At 49.7% G+C, this 15,660-nt stretch overlaps 1 protein-coding gene across 1 annotated transcript in view; it reads left to right on the plus strand.

Annotated features, from left to right (window-relative positions):
• Positions 1 to 15,660, plus strand: part of CAST (calpastatin) — a 67,574-nt gene that overhangs the window by 13,021 nt on the left and 38,893 nt on the right. Inside the window, 5 exon segments of the mRNA NM_001082270.1 lie at positions 7,688 to 7,747; positions 13,117 to 13,182; positions 13,647 to 13,685; positions 14,807 to 14,863; positions 15,283 to 15,396. Coding sequence (NP_001075739.1) covers positions 7,727 to 7,747; positions 13,117 to 13,182; positions 13,647 to 13,685; positions 14,807 to 14,863; positions 15,283 to 15,396 — 297 coding nt within the window. The 5' untranslated portion in view covers positions 7,688 to 7,726.

The raw sequence follows: 15,660 nt of genomic DNA on the forward strand, positions 1-15,660 counted from the left end.
AAGACAGACGGTGCACACACTTAGACACCAGCGTATTTGTTTCCTGAAGTGGATAATCCAGCATTCGAGAACAAGACTCATGAGCCTGCCTTCCCTGGGCCATCAGTGGTGTTTGTAAAGAGGTCAGTGCTTTCCTTAGAGCACCGCTTGGGGACTGCCTATTGGTGCAGGAGTCCTACAGGAAGCAACCCAGGGGGTCTGGTTGGATATGTGTAGTTTTTTAAGTTGTACAGTTCTCAGCGGATGATGATAATGATGTCAATGACTAGATGCTTAAGTTATGTTAAAATTTACTGATTGATTTTTATATTTATTGCCTGAAGGCAGAGAAGAAGGGACAGAGAGAGAGGAGTAGGCAGAGAGAGAGAGAGAGAGAGAGAGAGATCTTCCATCCACTGGTTCACTCCGCAAATGGCCACAACAATCAGGTCTGGGCCAGGCTGAAGCCAGGAGCCAGGAATCCCATCCAGGTCTCCCACATAGGTGGCAGGGACCCGGGAACTTGAGCTGCCATGGCTGCCTTCCCAGGCACGTTAGCAGGGAGCTGGATTGGAAGCAGAGCAGCCGGCTGTCACGCTGGTACACTGGCTGCACCACAATCCAGCCCCCATGTAGTAAGACTCTTAGGATGTTGCTTTTGAACCATCAGATATTAATCTTGTGCTTATTGAAGCGTAAATTTGCACGTTATTTAACAAATCCATGGTGAGGAGCCTGCTGTGTGTCAGGCTCCAAGTGCGGCTTTGCAGACCCTGGGGTGAGACTGGCTCCCACCCTTCTGGAATACATATTCTGCTCTGACTTACAAATCTTACAAGGAAAGGACTTTTTTTTTGGTTACATTTATCATTTCTTTAATTATTTGAGATGTGCTAGTAAATAAGAACCTGGTCATGGTACAGAAACGAATTCTTTGCTTTTCACTTGTACATCTAGTTAATTTTAAAAGTTAAAAATCAGTTATCAATTTGTCATATCTTCATAATTAGGAAATTCTGGATAACTGTCTCGTGTTTTGTGCAAATCTGACTTGGCTCTCACCATACCCCTGTGGGGCGCGTGGTCGTCTCACGGTGTGGCGTTTAGTCAGCCTCCTGTGGAGCCAGGGCCACTCAGACACCAGCAAGGCTGACTCTTAGCCTTCTCGTTTACCACTGATAGTCTTGATTCCAGCCCAGGTATTAAAACGGCATTTGATTCACTGCTTGAATGAATTGACAGAAAATAGAAACAGGTCTGAATCAACAGTGACATCTGAGTCCCCGTCTGCTGCCAGAAACTGAGTACTGTGGGAGGCACCGCGGACAATAAAAGTGGGCCCTTCCTGGTGATGAGGGGATCGCTTCTCTGGTGAGATGCAGACTTAGGAGAGATCTCAGTGGCCGTAAGCACGGGACGTGTGGGGAGGTGAATGCATGAGAGGGGAAAGTAGCCCAAGCATGCTCTAAAGCAGATCCAGGTGATGGGTTTGAGCTCGGCCTTCAAGGGTAGGGAGACGTGGGACTTGAGCTGGTTGGGGGCTTCCTAGGCAGTGGGAATGGCACTTTGGGAGGCCAGGAGACAGAAGGAAGCATGGGTGTGCTGGTGGTGAAGACACTCGCCTTTGCCCAGTGCTTCTCCCTCGCCAAGCGCTGTGAGCAGTTGGTTCCATATACTAACTTGGTTATCCTTAAATAGTTCTCAAAAATTGTAATAAGAAATATTTATAGATGAGGCAGCTGAGGCCCAGAGAGGTGGAGTAACTTGCTCAAGATTGTGCATGGGGTTAAATGTCAGCTGGGAACAGACATTGGGCACAGTGGTTAAACCACAGCCTGAGTTCAAGTCTTGGTTCTACTCTCCATTCCCGCTTCCTGCCATGCACGCCCTGGAAGCCAGCAGGTCATGGCTGAAGAAGCTGGGTCCCCACCACACGTAGGAGACACCTGGATTCAGTTCCTGGCTCCTGACTTTGGCCTGGCACAGCCCTGGCTGTTGTGGTATTTACGGAGTGAACCAGCAGATGGAAGAAGTTTCTCTTTTCTCTCTCTGCCTTTGAAATAAATTAGGGAAAAAAAAAAAAAAAAAAACCACTTGCAATGTCATCTGGATTGCCTTGGACAATCTTGCAGCTAGACCCCCAGCCCTCACTCTTCACCTGGGTGTTTTGCTGCCTGGCGAGAGGCTTGGGAGCTGGCGTGGACTCTGTCCTGGCGGGAGTGGGGGCTTCTGCAGGCCGTCGTGAGAGACTGCTGAGCCAGTAAGTGAGGCCAGATGCTGGAGAGTCTACCCGTCCCGCAGAAGGCCTGGGGCTGTGTCCAGGATTCTTCGGCGGTGTGGAAATGTGGCGCGCACTTATTTCAGGCAGGTAGTCAGGCAGCCAAAGACAGCAAGGTTGCAAGATAAATGGGGGTGGCAGGTGGGTGGGAACAAGGCCCAGAAACTATTAGGAGGGCACTGATGTCATCCAGGTGTGGGTGATGGGTGGTGACGAGGCAGGGGGGAAGGGGTGGTGGCAGAAATGAAGAGGGTGGTGCTGCGAGGAATCGCTCCCTTAGTAGAATGGGAGAGCACGCAGCATGTGGAGGGAGCAATGATGGAAGAGAAAAAGAGGCAGAAGGCTTTGTGAGCTTAGAACACAGAGAAGTGGGGAGCGAGACGAAGAAGCTCCCAGAAGGAGAGACGTCAGAGTGTGGGGAGAGGCCGTGCGGCTCTCTGGAGCCCACAGGAGAGCAGGGGTCACGCTTCACAGTGTGTTGATGGATGAGCACCTGTGCTCTAGGTAACCCTCCCCAAGCCAAGGCAGAGCCAGGTGCTTGCAGGCACTGGGCGTCATGGCTGGGAGGATAAGGGGCCGCCGCCAGCCGCCGGGTGGAGAGAGGAAGCAAGGGCTGGCATGAGTGAGCGAGACTCTCGATGATCAGGCGCCCCAGGCACTCTGCGCTCACTGGGCCAAGCCCTGGACTGGGGGAGAGAGCAGGGAAAGGCTGAGTGGCCGCAGGGGACGGCATGAGGACGCCCCTGCTCCAGGGGGAAGTGAATTCAAACATGCTGGGAGCTGTGCAAGAAGGGAGGGGATGACTGATGGGCAGCAGAAGAGTGGAACAAACTTGGCAGGAGCCCACCCTTCCCTTCCTCCCCTGGCCCGTTACCAGGACCAGCAAGGAGTTGGGGTTGGGCCCAAGTCTTGCTTCTACTCTCTCTCAGCCTCCGCAGACACCTACAGGATCAAGGAGAAGCCCAGGGTGGAGACCCCAGCAGGTAGGAGTGGGGGCAGCTCCTACGAGGGCCCCTCCTCGTGGAGGCGGCTGTTCATGTTGGGGTTACGTGAGTACCTCCTGGGCGTGGTGCCGTGGGGGTGCTGAGACTGACGGCAGGTGTGGTGCCAGGGCTGGGAGCCAATGAGACTCGGCTTGAAGGAGCTGGATATTGCCTGACGCATACGAAGGGAGAGAGATGGCTGGCAGGTGCCCTGAGACAGGAAAGGGCCCGAGGCCGGGGCGTTGGGAGGCAGGCAGGGATTGTAGACAGAGGGTGTCTGTGTGTCCCGGGAGCAGTGAGCAGTGGGAGCCAGGGCTGGCGTGGAGCGGCACAAGGGAGGCGGATCTGGGCAGAAAGGGTGGGAGAGCTCAAAGGCTGGAGTCTGGGATTCCTTGCGAGATACAGGTGACCAAAGACCGCGTTTCCATTTCCCAGGGCTCTGGAAAGCATGTTTGTACCATTCTTGACCCACATCTCCAATGGCTCATGGCAGTGAACCTCCACATGTCTCAACTGCAGCAAATAAAAATACATTTTTTTTTTGACAGGCAGAGTGGACAGTGAGACAGACAGAGAAAGGTCTTCCTTTGCCGTTGGTTCACCCTCCAATGGCCGCCGCGGCCAGCGCACCACACTGATCCGAAGGCAGGAGCCAGGTATTTCTCCTGGTCTCCCATGGGGTGCAGGGCCCAAATACTTGGGCCATCCTCCACTGCACTCCCTGGCCACAGCAGAGAGCTGGCCTGGAAGAGGGGCAACCGGGACAGAATCCGGCGCCCCGACCAGGACTAGAACCTGGTGTGCCGGCACCGCAAGGCGGAGGATTAGCCTGGTGAGCCACGGCGCCGGCCAAAAATACATGTTTTTAAATTTTTGTTGGAGAGGCAGAGAGAGACACAGACAACAATCCCACCTCTGCAGGGTCACTCCCCGAATGCTTGTAGCAACCAAAATTGGGCTGGGCTACAGCTGGGAGCCAGGAACTCCACCTGGGTCTCCCACAAGAGTGGCAGGGACCCAGGTACATGGGCCAGCACCTGTTGCCCCCATCAGCAGGCAGCTGGAATTGGCAGCAGAGCCAAAACTCAAAGCCAGGTGCTCCCATGGGAGTGGGGGGGGGGAGTGCGTCCCCAGCAGTGGCTTGACCCCTGTGGCCAATTCCCGCCCCAAATTTTAAGAGATTTTGTTGACCAAGGCGGGAAAGTAAGCTATGATATTGGTGACGTCAAGGATTGAATAATCATTGCTGTCTAACCTGCAGCTGCTCCCTTATCCAGATTGGTATATTGAGATGGGCCAGGCCGGCGCCATGGCTCAATAGGCTAATCCTCCGCCTGCGGCGCCGGCACACCGGGTTCTAGTCCCGGTCGGGGGCGCCGGTTCTGTCCCGCTTGCCCCTCTTCCAGGCCAGCTCTCTGCTGTGGCCCGGGAGGGCAGTGGAGGATGGCCCAAGTGCTTGGGCCCTGCACCCACATGGGAGACCAGGAGAAGTACCTGGCTCCTGGCTTCGGATCAGCACAATATGCTGGCTCCAGCGTGGCGGCCATTGGAGAGTGAACCAACGGAAAGGAAGACCTTTCTCTCTGTCTCTCTCTCTCACTGTCCACTCTGCCTGTCAAAAGAAAAAAAAAGATGGGCCCGATGCTGAGGTCCCTCTTCCCGCTCTGCACTTGCTGTCACTGGGTGCAGCACTCCCCCAGAGCTGTGATTGGGCCTCATTCGCTTTGTGTGCTCAGCCCCTGGCTCATTGCTTTTTCTCCATCAGCTGAGGACATGGGTGGGTGGGCGGAGAATGGCTTACCAAGGCACCTTGGCTCTGTTGCGTGTCGCTCTGACTTCAGCCTTGATTCAGGTTTGTCGCTGGTGACTCATGCTGCAGAGTAAGAAATCCGCATGGGCCCCTGGAGAGGGAACACGCTGTTGCTGTGCCCTTTGGCCCGTTGTTGGTGCCGGTCTCGGAGGGGCGTTCTGGCGGCGGCGTGAGCAGCAGTGTTGCACTCTGGAACTGGCAGCCCCATGGTGAGCCGTAGCCCTGCAGAGAGGGGCTGTGGTTTAGAAATCGGCCCTGGGGACCAGCTTGGAGGGTCCGCAGGCAAGCAGTGCTCCTCTTGGCCTCCTGCCTGGGGGACTCTCTTTATCCCTTAAAAATGCTTAGTGCCTCGTGTTCCGGGCTTGGGTCCAGGAGCCCACTGTAGGCATTGGCAGGCCTTTGAAAGCGTTCTCCTGTGTAGGATCAGTGAGGCAGGTTGGGGAACTCAAGGCTTTAAGGTTGTGTGGACGTTTGGCTATATCCGGATGTTTTCCTAAAGGTTTCCAGCTAAAGCGAGTTCACGCAGAGTGTTGGCTTTCTATGGGGTTCTGTGCGGTTGTAGGGGGAGGGTGAGTCACTGAAGGAATGCGGTATTGCGAAGGGGAACCTGTCGAGTTTGAGTGGAAATCTGTACAGCCTATTCTAGCTGTGCAGAGTTGTGTGTAAGTCACACACCTTTGGGTGGTGGTGTTGTGTTGAGGGTGGGGGAGGGCAGGGAGGAGCAGGGAGGGGCTCCTGGTTGACTCAGCCTCGGAAGTGACTCAAGGTCGGCAGGAGAGACGCAGAGCAGTCCCCAGTGCGGGCTTCTCCAGGCGGCTTGGCAGGGCAGCAGCACTTTCCTGGCAGTCCTCGCCAGATGGAATCCCCGGGCTCCAGAACCCAGCGGACTGCAACATTCAGGAGGTTTAAATGCGCCGGGGCTGGAATTTGTGAAGAGAGGAAAGGTGCATGGCATATTAATGCGCGGGATACGAGTGAAGTGCAGGGATGGCCCTCGGGCCCTGCAGGGCCGCCACGGGCACAGGTGATGAGACCGCGGGGCCGGATCCCAGCACCCCTGTGCAGCCTGGGAAGGTGCTCCTGGAATAGTTCAGTTCCCGTTCCTCCCCTCTTGCCCTCCCCGGAGCCTAGGGGGGGACACAACGTGGCAGAACCCCCACTGCAACCGTCTCCCCCTTCTCGTTCTCACACGACCCCGAAAGACCATCCCTGACTACCCTAGTCTGTTTCCTCGAGTGGGGTCCTTGTTCCTTGCGTTTTGTATACTTTATTAAACATAATGCACCAGTAATTATTTTAGACTGTTCGAGTAATAATGTACCAGTGCATTTGCACACTTTGTTAAGAGTGACACACTGGTGGTTTTAATGAGCATTTACACTAACGAGGTGTTTTACACACATGACCTCAACCCTACAAGAGAGATGTTATTGGCCCATTGTATGTGCCTGGAACACTGAGGCTCAAAATCAGAGCTGGTAATCGGCAGAGCTGAGATCTGAACAGAATCCTGTTATGTTTCAAAGTTCATGTTCTTTCTAAAAGTTACTTATGTTTACTGAGTCATTTTTATGTACTAAGCAATCATTCTTAGGAACTTATCAGGTTACTGTTATCTAATGAGGAAAAATGAATGGGAAACTGAAGACCATTAAATTTAAATAACTTGTTAAAATTACATAGCACAATTGAAATTAATTTGGGAGCTGGTGCTGGGACTTGCTTGGTTAATCCTCTGCCTGCGGCGCCAACATCCCATATAGGTGCCGGGTTCTAGTCCCGGTTGCTCAGCTTCCAGTCCAGTTCTCTGCTGTGGCCCGGGAGTGCAGTGGAGGATGGCCCAAGAGCTTGGGCCCTGCACCCGCATGGGAGACCAGGAGGAAGCACCTGGCTCCTGGCTTCGGATCGGCACAGCGCTGGCCATGGCAGCCATTTGGGGAGTGAACCAACAGAAAGGAAGACTTCTTTTTTTTTTACAGGCAGAGTGGACAGTGAGAGAGACAGAGAAAGGTCTTCCTTTGCCGTTGGTTCACCCTCTGATGGCTGCCACAGCTGGCGCCGCGGGCAGAGGATTAGCCTATTGAGCCGCGGCACCGGCTGAAAGGAAGACTTTTATTTCTGTGTTTCTCTCTCTTACTGCCTGTGACTCTGCCTTGTCAAAAAAAAAAAAAAAGGAAAAAAAAGAAATTGAAATTCATCTGATCTGGTTTTGTACCCACTAGGCAGCATCACCTACTGGATTTTTTTAAAAGCTGATTTGACGGGCAGAGATGGCCTGTGTGTTGGTTCACTCTCCAGATGCCCACAACAGATCAGACTGAAGCCAGGAGCGGGGAACTCAGTCTGGGTCTTCCACATGGGTGGCAGGGCCCCAGCTGCTTTGAGCCATCACCTGCTGCCTCCTAGGACGTGCATTAGCAGGAGGCTGGAACAGGGAGCTGAGCAGGTGCCCATGCAGGCACCCCAGCATGGGATGTGGGTGACCCGAGTGGTGTCTTCACTACGACCAGTGCCCCCGTGTGCTGAATGCTTGTAAGCATGGTGCTGTAAATTGGGGAAAGCAGGGCCAGTGTGGCGGAGGGGACCTGGGGGACTGTGTGGCTTGTGGAGTCAGACTTCTGCTTCCTTCCTCTCCAGGTGTCAGCTTCCTCTGCTGCAGCCAGCAAGTCGCTCAGCATGAACCCCGCAGAAGCCAAGGTAAGGGAGCCTTCCGGGGTCCACTTGGGCGAATGCGACTTTACGCTGATCATACTGTGAAGCAAATCAAACGTAGACTGGGGGCCGGCGCCGCGGCTCACTAGGCTAATCCTCCGCCTAGCGGCGCCGGCACACCGGGTTCTAGTCCCGGTTGGGGCGCCGGATTCTGTCCCGGTGCCCCTCTTCCAGGCCAGCCCTCTGCTGTGGCCAGGGAGTGCAGTGGAGGATGGCCCAGGTGCTTGGGCCCTGCACCCCATGGGAGACCAGGAAAAGCACCTGGCTCCTGGCTCCTGCCATCGGATCAGCGTGGTGCGCCGGCCGCAGCGCGCCGGCCGCGGCGGCCATTGGAGGGTGAACCAACGGCAAAGGAAGACCTTTCTCTCTGTCTCTCTCTCTCACTGTCCACTCTGCCTGTCAAAAAAAAAAAAAAAAAAAAAAAAAAAAAAACGTAGACTGGGGTAGGCACATGAGTTTGTGGCCCAGGAAGCTTCGGTTATGGGAATAAACATTTCCTTCCTGGCCTGCAGGGGTCTTTGGAAACTCGGCTTTCCAGGGTTCACCTGAGACATCACCCGTACACTTGTACATCGGTCAAGGGCGAGCAGTCACCCAGAGGTTTTGTTGGCCCTAGACTTGAGTGTTTTCAATTGAAGATAATCTCTGCAAGTATGCTTTTCCTGAATCAAAATGAAAGCAAAGTCTTGCTAAAATGGTTGTATTATTCTAGACGTTTAAAACCCATTGTAAAAATGAGAAAGGTGTTGTAGGAATTGAACCTGGGGAAAGAATGAAATAGAAGCTGGTTATTTTGGATGCCTCCGGAAGTCTCTCTCTGAAATCTAAGTCAAGTGGGGGTACCATCTGATTGACAGCCCTTCATCCAGCTCTCTTTGGGACTTACTAATTATTTTATGGCATTTCAGAAAGAAAATAAAAGACTGTGGTTGCCACGTAGGGTGAGCCCAGCTCTGAACCCTCCCCCTAGTTACCATGTTATCCAGGCTTGATGCTCGGAGGGGTTTCAGGGTGGGACATTTTAAAGAAGGAGCATTTTCAAAATGCTCTCAAACCGTGCTTGTGAGTTAGCATTCCTCAGTGCCTTTAAGAGCTAGCCCAGCTCTGTTATTGTTAAATTGTTCTTGTTTCTATTGTTCTCTGGCTGCCGTATTTCTATAATGTCCCGGTGGTTTCCACCCCAGGGGATAGGGCACCATAAGTTAGTACTGTGCGTGGATTCTTGGCCCCATCTTGAACAGTTTTCCTTGAGTATTGCATGATTTGGAAGGATGCTATCTGTTTATCTAAACTCTTGAAATCCTTTAGCATTCATTTTAATTTTTTCAAAACTGTTATTGAGAGGCAGAGAGGGAGACTAATGGAAATCTTCCATCCTCTGGTTTACTTCCCAAATGCCCACAGCAGCCGGGGCTGGGCAGAGCTGAAGCCCAGAGCCTAGAGCTCCATCCTTGTCTCCCATGTGGGAGGCTAGGACTCAAGTACCTGAGCCTCCCAGGCACCTGCTGCCTCCCAGGGTGCATCAGCGGGAAGCTGGATCAGAAGCAGAGCCAGGACTGAAAGCCAGGCACTCCAGCGTAGGCTGGAGGCGTCCCAGGAGGCATCTTAACGCCGTTCAAGCACTTGCCCCGCATTTCAATTTTTATATTTTTCTTGAATCAAAAATTACATTATTGTGTATTTTTCATTTATATTGACTGTTTTCTAAAATATACATAATCCAAAATTTATTAGTTGTCACCACTTGTTTATATCACGCCTAATCTTTAAAACTCTTAATCCTTTAAAATCTTAACGGACCATAGAAGTATCTCCAAAAAGCAATTCTCGTTGAACTTAGAGCCCATGAAAACTAAAAGATACAGAAAGGAGAGCCATAAATAGAGGATTTCTTTTTATTCTCTTGGTTTCCTTTTAAGCCGCTGCCTAATTCGAATACCCTGTGGCTTAGCTTGAAGACCAGCGTGCCCTGTTTCTATAGCAAGTGTCAGCAGCCCCATCAGCCATCAGTTAGCATTACTCATGGGAATTTCTGGCAGTCCTCTGGGTCAGGGGAAGGGAGAATCGTAGGAGAGAAAGAGACCAAAATAAGATGCACGTAGTGCACGGTCACCAGGCTGACTCGGGACCATGTTTGGCCTGGAGTGTCTCTCCTTGGTGGAATCCAGTCCCACTGTTCTGATTAAACTCCTTCTCTTCTGCGTGCCAGTGTTTGGCTCCGCACAGTTACACTAACCAGCTGCCTCTTGGAGATGCTCGTGAGCTTCATGAGCTCATGCCTCCAATTAATTGAGCTTTGAAGACGGACGCTAATTCAAGATAATACCCATCCCATATCCTGACATGTTCTATACCTTCCAAATAAAAGGCTAGCTCTCAAGGGGCATGGTATGTCTCAATCAATGTTTTTTTAGGATTCACTTATCTTTGACAGGCAGATGTACAGAGAAAGAGGGAGAGACAGATAGTTCATCTACTGGTTCACTCCCCAAGTGACTGCAACAGCCAGGCCTGGACCAGGTCAAAACTGGAAGCCAAGAACTCCAAGTTGGTGTCTAGCACTTGAGCTTATTTGCCTTTCCAGGTGTGTTAGCAGGGAGCTGGATTGGAAGTGGAGCTGATGCTCTGATACGGGATGCTAGTATTGCAAGCAGTGGCTTAACCAGTCAGTGTTCCGTATCTCTTGGCCCAGAACATTAGTCAATTGGTGGTCACCCTGCTGGTGTGAGATGGAAGATCAGATCACTCCTAGTCAGGCTGACTTCCATGGGGGACCGAGGATCATAGTACGGTAGCCAGTCTGACTCGGAGCCTGGTTCTATGCTGACTTTAACGTTGGGTGGCCTACTTTGCTTCAGATTCTTTATCATGTAGTTTGGAGGAAGGTGCTAATAGCAGCTATCTCACAAGACTGTAAGGCGCATGTATTGGACAGTGGCTGTCCCACAGCAGATGCCCAGTAGAGTGGGCTGTTGACCAATAATGGAGAGAGAACAGAGCAGAAATTGAGAACACAAAACCCCAGGACCATCACAGGTATCTTTGGGAAGTCGCTTAAATTCTTTAACCTCAATTTCTCACCAGGAAAATGATAATAATAGCTTTTTTTTTAAAAAGATTGATTTGAAAGGCAAAGTCACAGAGAGGGAAGTAGAGATAGAGCTTTTCCACCCACTGGTTACTCCCCGAATGGCTGCAATGGCAAGGGCTGTGCCAGGCCAAAATCAGGAGCCAGGAACTTCTTCCAGGTCTCCCACGTGGGTGTAGGGGCCCAAGCACTTGGGCCATCTGCTGCTGCTTTCCCAGGAGCATTTGCAAGGAGCTGGATCAGAAGTGGAGCAGCCAGGAATTGAACCGGTGCCCATATGGGATGCCAGTACTGCAGGCCACGGCTTAACCTGCTGTGCCACAGTGCCAGCCCCAGTAACAGCTTTCTTACAAAGTTACAAGGGCTGAATTGACATAAGCTTAAAATGGTTTCTGGCAGCAAACAGGTGATAGGCATTAGTTATTGTTATCACTATTATGTTCAGTGCCACCACTACTGGGAATAAATTTAGTGATTACCTGATTAAATGCATATTGCATTATTGCATTATAGGCTGCTGAGTCTGTGAGCATCCATCAGTAATTGTGCTGTAGAGTCCCTCCCCCCCCCCCCAAATTCTTGTTTGCCATATTTCAAATTGGGAGCTATTAATAGACTCCAACCACGACAATACCAGTTGGCTTACTTATTATTTAATTATATTTGCATAAACTCAAAAGCAGATAGTTGCAAGAACAGAAACTCCTTAGCAAGGATGCGGTGAGAAAGGATCCAAAACTTTAAAAAAAATTCTCCTAAAAACATTTCTTTGGGAAGGAAACCAAGTTCATGAACAAACTAGTAAGCACAAAACAAGATAAATTAAGAGGATATTTGACTTTAACAACAGGAGTCACTGTGCACTTACTCCTCATGTAGGATCTCTGTCCTTAATGCGCCCTACATTGAGGCTTAATGCTATAATGAGTACTCAAGCAGTATATTTCACTTTGTGTTTCTATGGGGGTGCAAACTGTTGAAATCTTTACTTAATGTATACTAAACTGATCTTCTGTTAAAAAAAAAAAAAGAAGAAGAAATTAGCAATTCCCAACTTGACTCTCGCTGGGATTAAACATGACAATAGGTCTGATCTGATTTCATCATCATTTAAAAAATCATCTATTTTTCACTTTATGTTTCTGTGTGGGAGCAAACTGTTGATCTTTACTTAATGTATGCTAAACTGATCTATATATAAAGAGAATTGAAAATGAATCTTGATGTGAATGGCAGGGGAAAGGGAGTGGGAAAGGGGAGGGTAGCAGGTGGGAGGGACATTGTGGGGGGGAAGCCATTGTAATCCATAAGCCGTACTTTGGAAATTTATATTCATTAAATAAAAGTTAAAAAAAAAAAGAGGATATTTGACTTTAGCCTGTTTAGGTAATAGAATTAAAAAAAAGTAGAATTTGTGCCAATAGTGCCAAGTAGATAAAAGGGAAAGAAATGACAGAAAACCTTAGACTGAGTTTTTCAAAGATATGAAATTCTTCAAACCTTATTTCAGTTTCTTACCCACAGGGAGGGCGCATGTATATACTTAAAGAATTGTCCCTTTTTTTTTTTTTTTCTCACAGATAACTTTGGGTTGGGTAACCAGAACTATGTAAAATGTTACATGAATCATCCTAAAATCCAGCCACTTCTTTGGAAGGATTCCTAGAACTTTAGATTAAGCCTATACAGCATGTACCCTAAAAACCCACACACTGGATGTTTACAAAGTTCTTTGAAGATTGTGTTGACAGACTTTCAGGAGACTTTTGACAACATCTGTGACTATTTTTCACCATAACCAAACACTGGGAACAGAGGCGGGAAAATACGACTCAGGTAGCCACTGCACAGAGAAGGAAGGGAAGGGGAAGGAGTCAGATGTTAATGTCATTGATAGCTGCCTTCACTGAACAATATAAACCCAAACTAATATTTGTGTGGGACTCAAGATTTTAAGTGCCTGCAACTTGTAGGCACTTACACAGGAGGTTTTCAAAAGCCTCATGGAGAATGTGTAATAGGAATAAGCTATGCAAGTTGTTTTGTTTGTGTTTTTTGTTTTTTTTAACTACACCAAAATATCCATATATTTTAATTCCATCTGTTGTGAACTTTGTGAAGCAGCCTCAGATGCAGATGTATTGTAGCCACCATGGATGAGTCAAGTAGATCTTTGCATGTTTATTCCTTTAGCCCTTCTTATACATGTTACTTGTTTGACTGTCAGACAACAAAATTACACTCAGGGCTGTGCTCTTAACATTAGGCCGTTCCAATCAGCAAAGAGATGGAAGGACCACATCCTCATAGCAAGAAAAGACACAGAAGACAGGTGAAGTGTGTCTCGCATTGGGCCCTCTCTGCTTACTAATGGTCACCTCGCTGACCCCTCCCACCCTATCACAAGCTTTCTATAGGCCCAGCCACCTGTCAGTCACATGCTAGCACTAAAACATGATTCACTGCTTTCTGTGTTCTGTCATCATCCCATTATTTCAGACAAAACCTGTGGTGAGTATTTGATTAAAAAGATCCTGGTAATGGCTTTGAAGGAGGAAGGCTTTTATTTCATGTGCTTGTTAACTGCAATATCAGCTAATAAATTTTACATAATTTAATAGACAACACCAGAGGTAAGATGTCAGTTACAGCCTGAAGGGTAAGGGGTATTAAGTATGCTTATCAAAAGGGGGACAGTTCCATGCAAAGTCAAACATAACTCACGAACTTTATAATCAGACATCGCTTCCTTTTTGAAGAAAACCTGCAATCTTTTTTTTTGTCCTCTTCATTTAGGATGCTAAAACAGAACCTGAGAAGTCACAATCAACTAAGGTAATGATTCAAGTCTGCTAGTGGGTGATTCAGAATCCAATAATGATGAATAACCGGGCTGCTACATAGGTGCTGCTGAGCGAGGGGGTTATCAGCAGATCTAGTTTCTTGGACTACCTTTCTGAATATGACTGTATAGAGTAGTATAAATAAAATACTTAGCAGATTAAACCGATATATGATCTTTTAAAATATGTGAGGTTTTATACATGAAAACAGTAGGTCTGAGAAGGCATTTTGTCCAAATCCAGATGTGTTATAGGGGAGCAATTGTTGAAACAAAACAGAGGAACGGGGCAGGAGAGGAGGGCATTGAATGTGGTGACAGTTCCTGGGAGGCAGCAGGAGCCGTGTGGGGAAGGTCTCGCCAAGGAGGCTGTGAGTGCATCCCGCCGGTCCCACCTGGGTTGCTGGACCCGTGTCCGCTGGCTTGGGGCTGAAGTCCAGTTAAATGCAGGAGGGGCAAGAGGTGAGGTTTGTCTGATTTTGCGCGAGGCCCCCTGGTGGCCAGTGCGGATAGTAGTTGCTCAGTGCAGTCTAAAGTGAAGACTCCGGCAGTTAGGGTGCAAGCTGGCGTGTAGTCCCCCCGCCCGTGCCCTGGCCGTCCATCACGTGTCGGGAGAACGGGGCTCCTGGTGGTATGATCTCCTGTACTTGGAGCAACCTGTACCTCGCGACACTGAAGAGAAGGCAGCGTTCTTTGTCTCCTGGGAAAGAAGACTTCCGTTAATTTCTAGGATGGGGTTCCCGGTCACAGTCAGCTGTCACGCTGATCGTTTGACGTCTCTGTAGACAGGCGTGCGGTGAGCAGTTCATCTGCACGCATCCTGAAAAACAGTACTGTAGAGAGACGCACGTCTCTGCAAACATCATTCTGGATAAAACGTTGATCTTACATTTTCTCCTGATAATCGCCATTAGTGGAGGTGGTTAGTAGGTTATTGTGGGCCGCGCGGCTCATGCCTGCCCCTCTGGATCTGAAAGAACTGGCCTGAAGGGACTTGTCCTGAGAGAGGCAGAGGGACCTCGTCGGGACTTTGTTCTTGAGCCTGGCTGGAGCTATGGAAAGCCTGGACTCCTGTGTGTCAGTCACTGAGTTTCTGATCATTTAAACTTGACAGCCACCTGTGGATCATGAAAAGAAGGCCCAGGAAGGAAAGCCAAAGGAACACACCAAGGTGAGCGAGGGTGGCCGGGACTCAGGGTGGTGGGGGACAGCTCCAGGCGTGGTACAGGTAAGAGCTCTCACATTTCTGACCAATCCCTGCAGGATGGCTGGGTGGTCCGTGTTTGGTTTTGTTTTGGCTAAAACGTTGCCAGTGTGAGGCAATCCTGGTGTTTATATGTTACTCCGTGGTTTGTGTAGATTTCGGGGATGGAGGATTTGCACTATTTAAAATGTCCCTAAAGTGAATTTTTTTTCACATTGGCATCACACTCGTTTAGATTTGCAGAACTCAAAACCATAAGCAGTACTACTGTTGTAGTTTTTCCTCTATATGGAAAAAGTGTGTTCTGTTTAAAGCAGCCGTGTTAACAGCATTTCTCTCTCTCTCTTTGTGTGTGTGTGTGTGTGTACATATGTGTGTGCTTTCAGCCAAAAAGCACACATAAGCATGCATCGGATGGAGAAGGCAAGCATGGTCGTAATGAAAAGACAGCTTCCAGATCGAAGGAGCCAGTGACACCGGCGAAAGCAACAGAACCAGAGGTAAAGAAGGCAGGGCGACAGACAGGGAGACACACGTCAACCAGCCAATTCCATACGGTTCCCTGCCCACGTCGTATGGTACTGAATCGTGGGCTGTGCTGCAGTGACTGGGTGCTGTCAGATGGTGGGTTTTGCAAACAGCTTGTGGAAATCGGGCTTGGCAAGGGCATCAGATGGGTCTTGGAGCACACTGTCCCCCTCCTGCCAGTGCCCCGCGGTGACCAGCCCCCACCCACAAGGCAGGAGGCTCTAGCATCTCACAGA

This window comes from Oryctolagus cuniculus, chromosome 14 (genome assembly GCF_051225735.1).
Source record: "Oryctolagus cuniculus isolate XC-2025 breed Fujian yellow rabbit chromosome 14, ASM5122573v1, whole genome shotgun sequence".
In the NCBI taxonomy this organism is placed as follows: Eukaryota; Metazoa; Chordata; class Mammalia; order Lagomorpha; family Leporidae; genus Oryctolagus; species Oryctolagus cuniculus.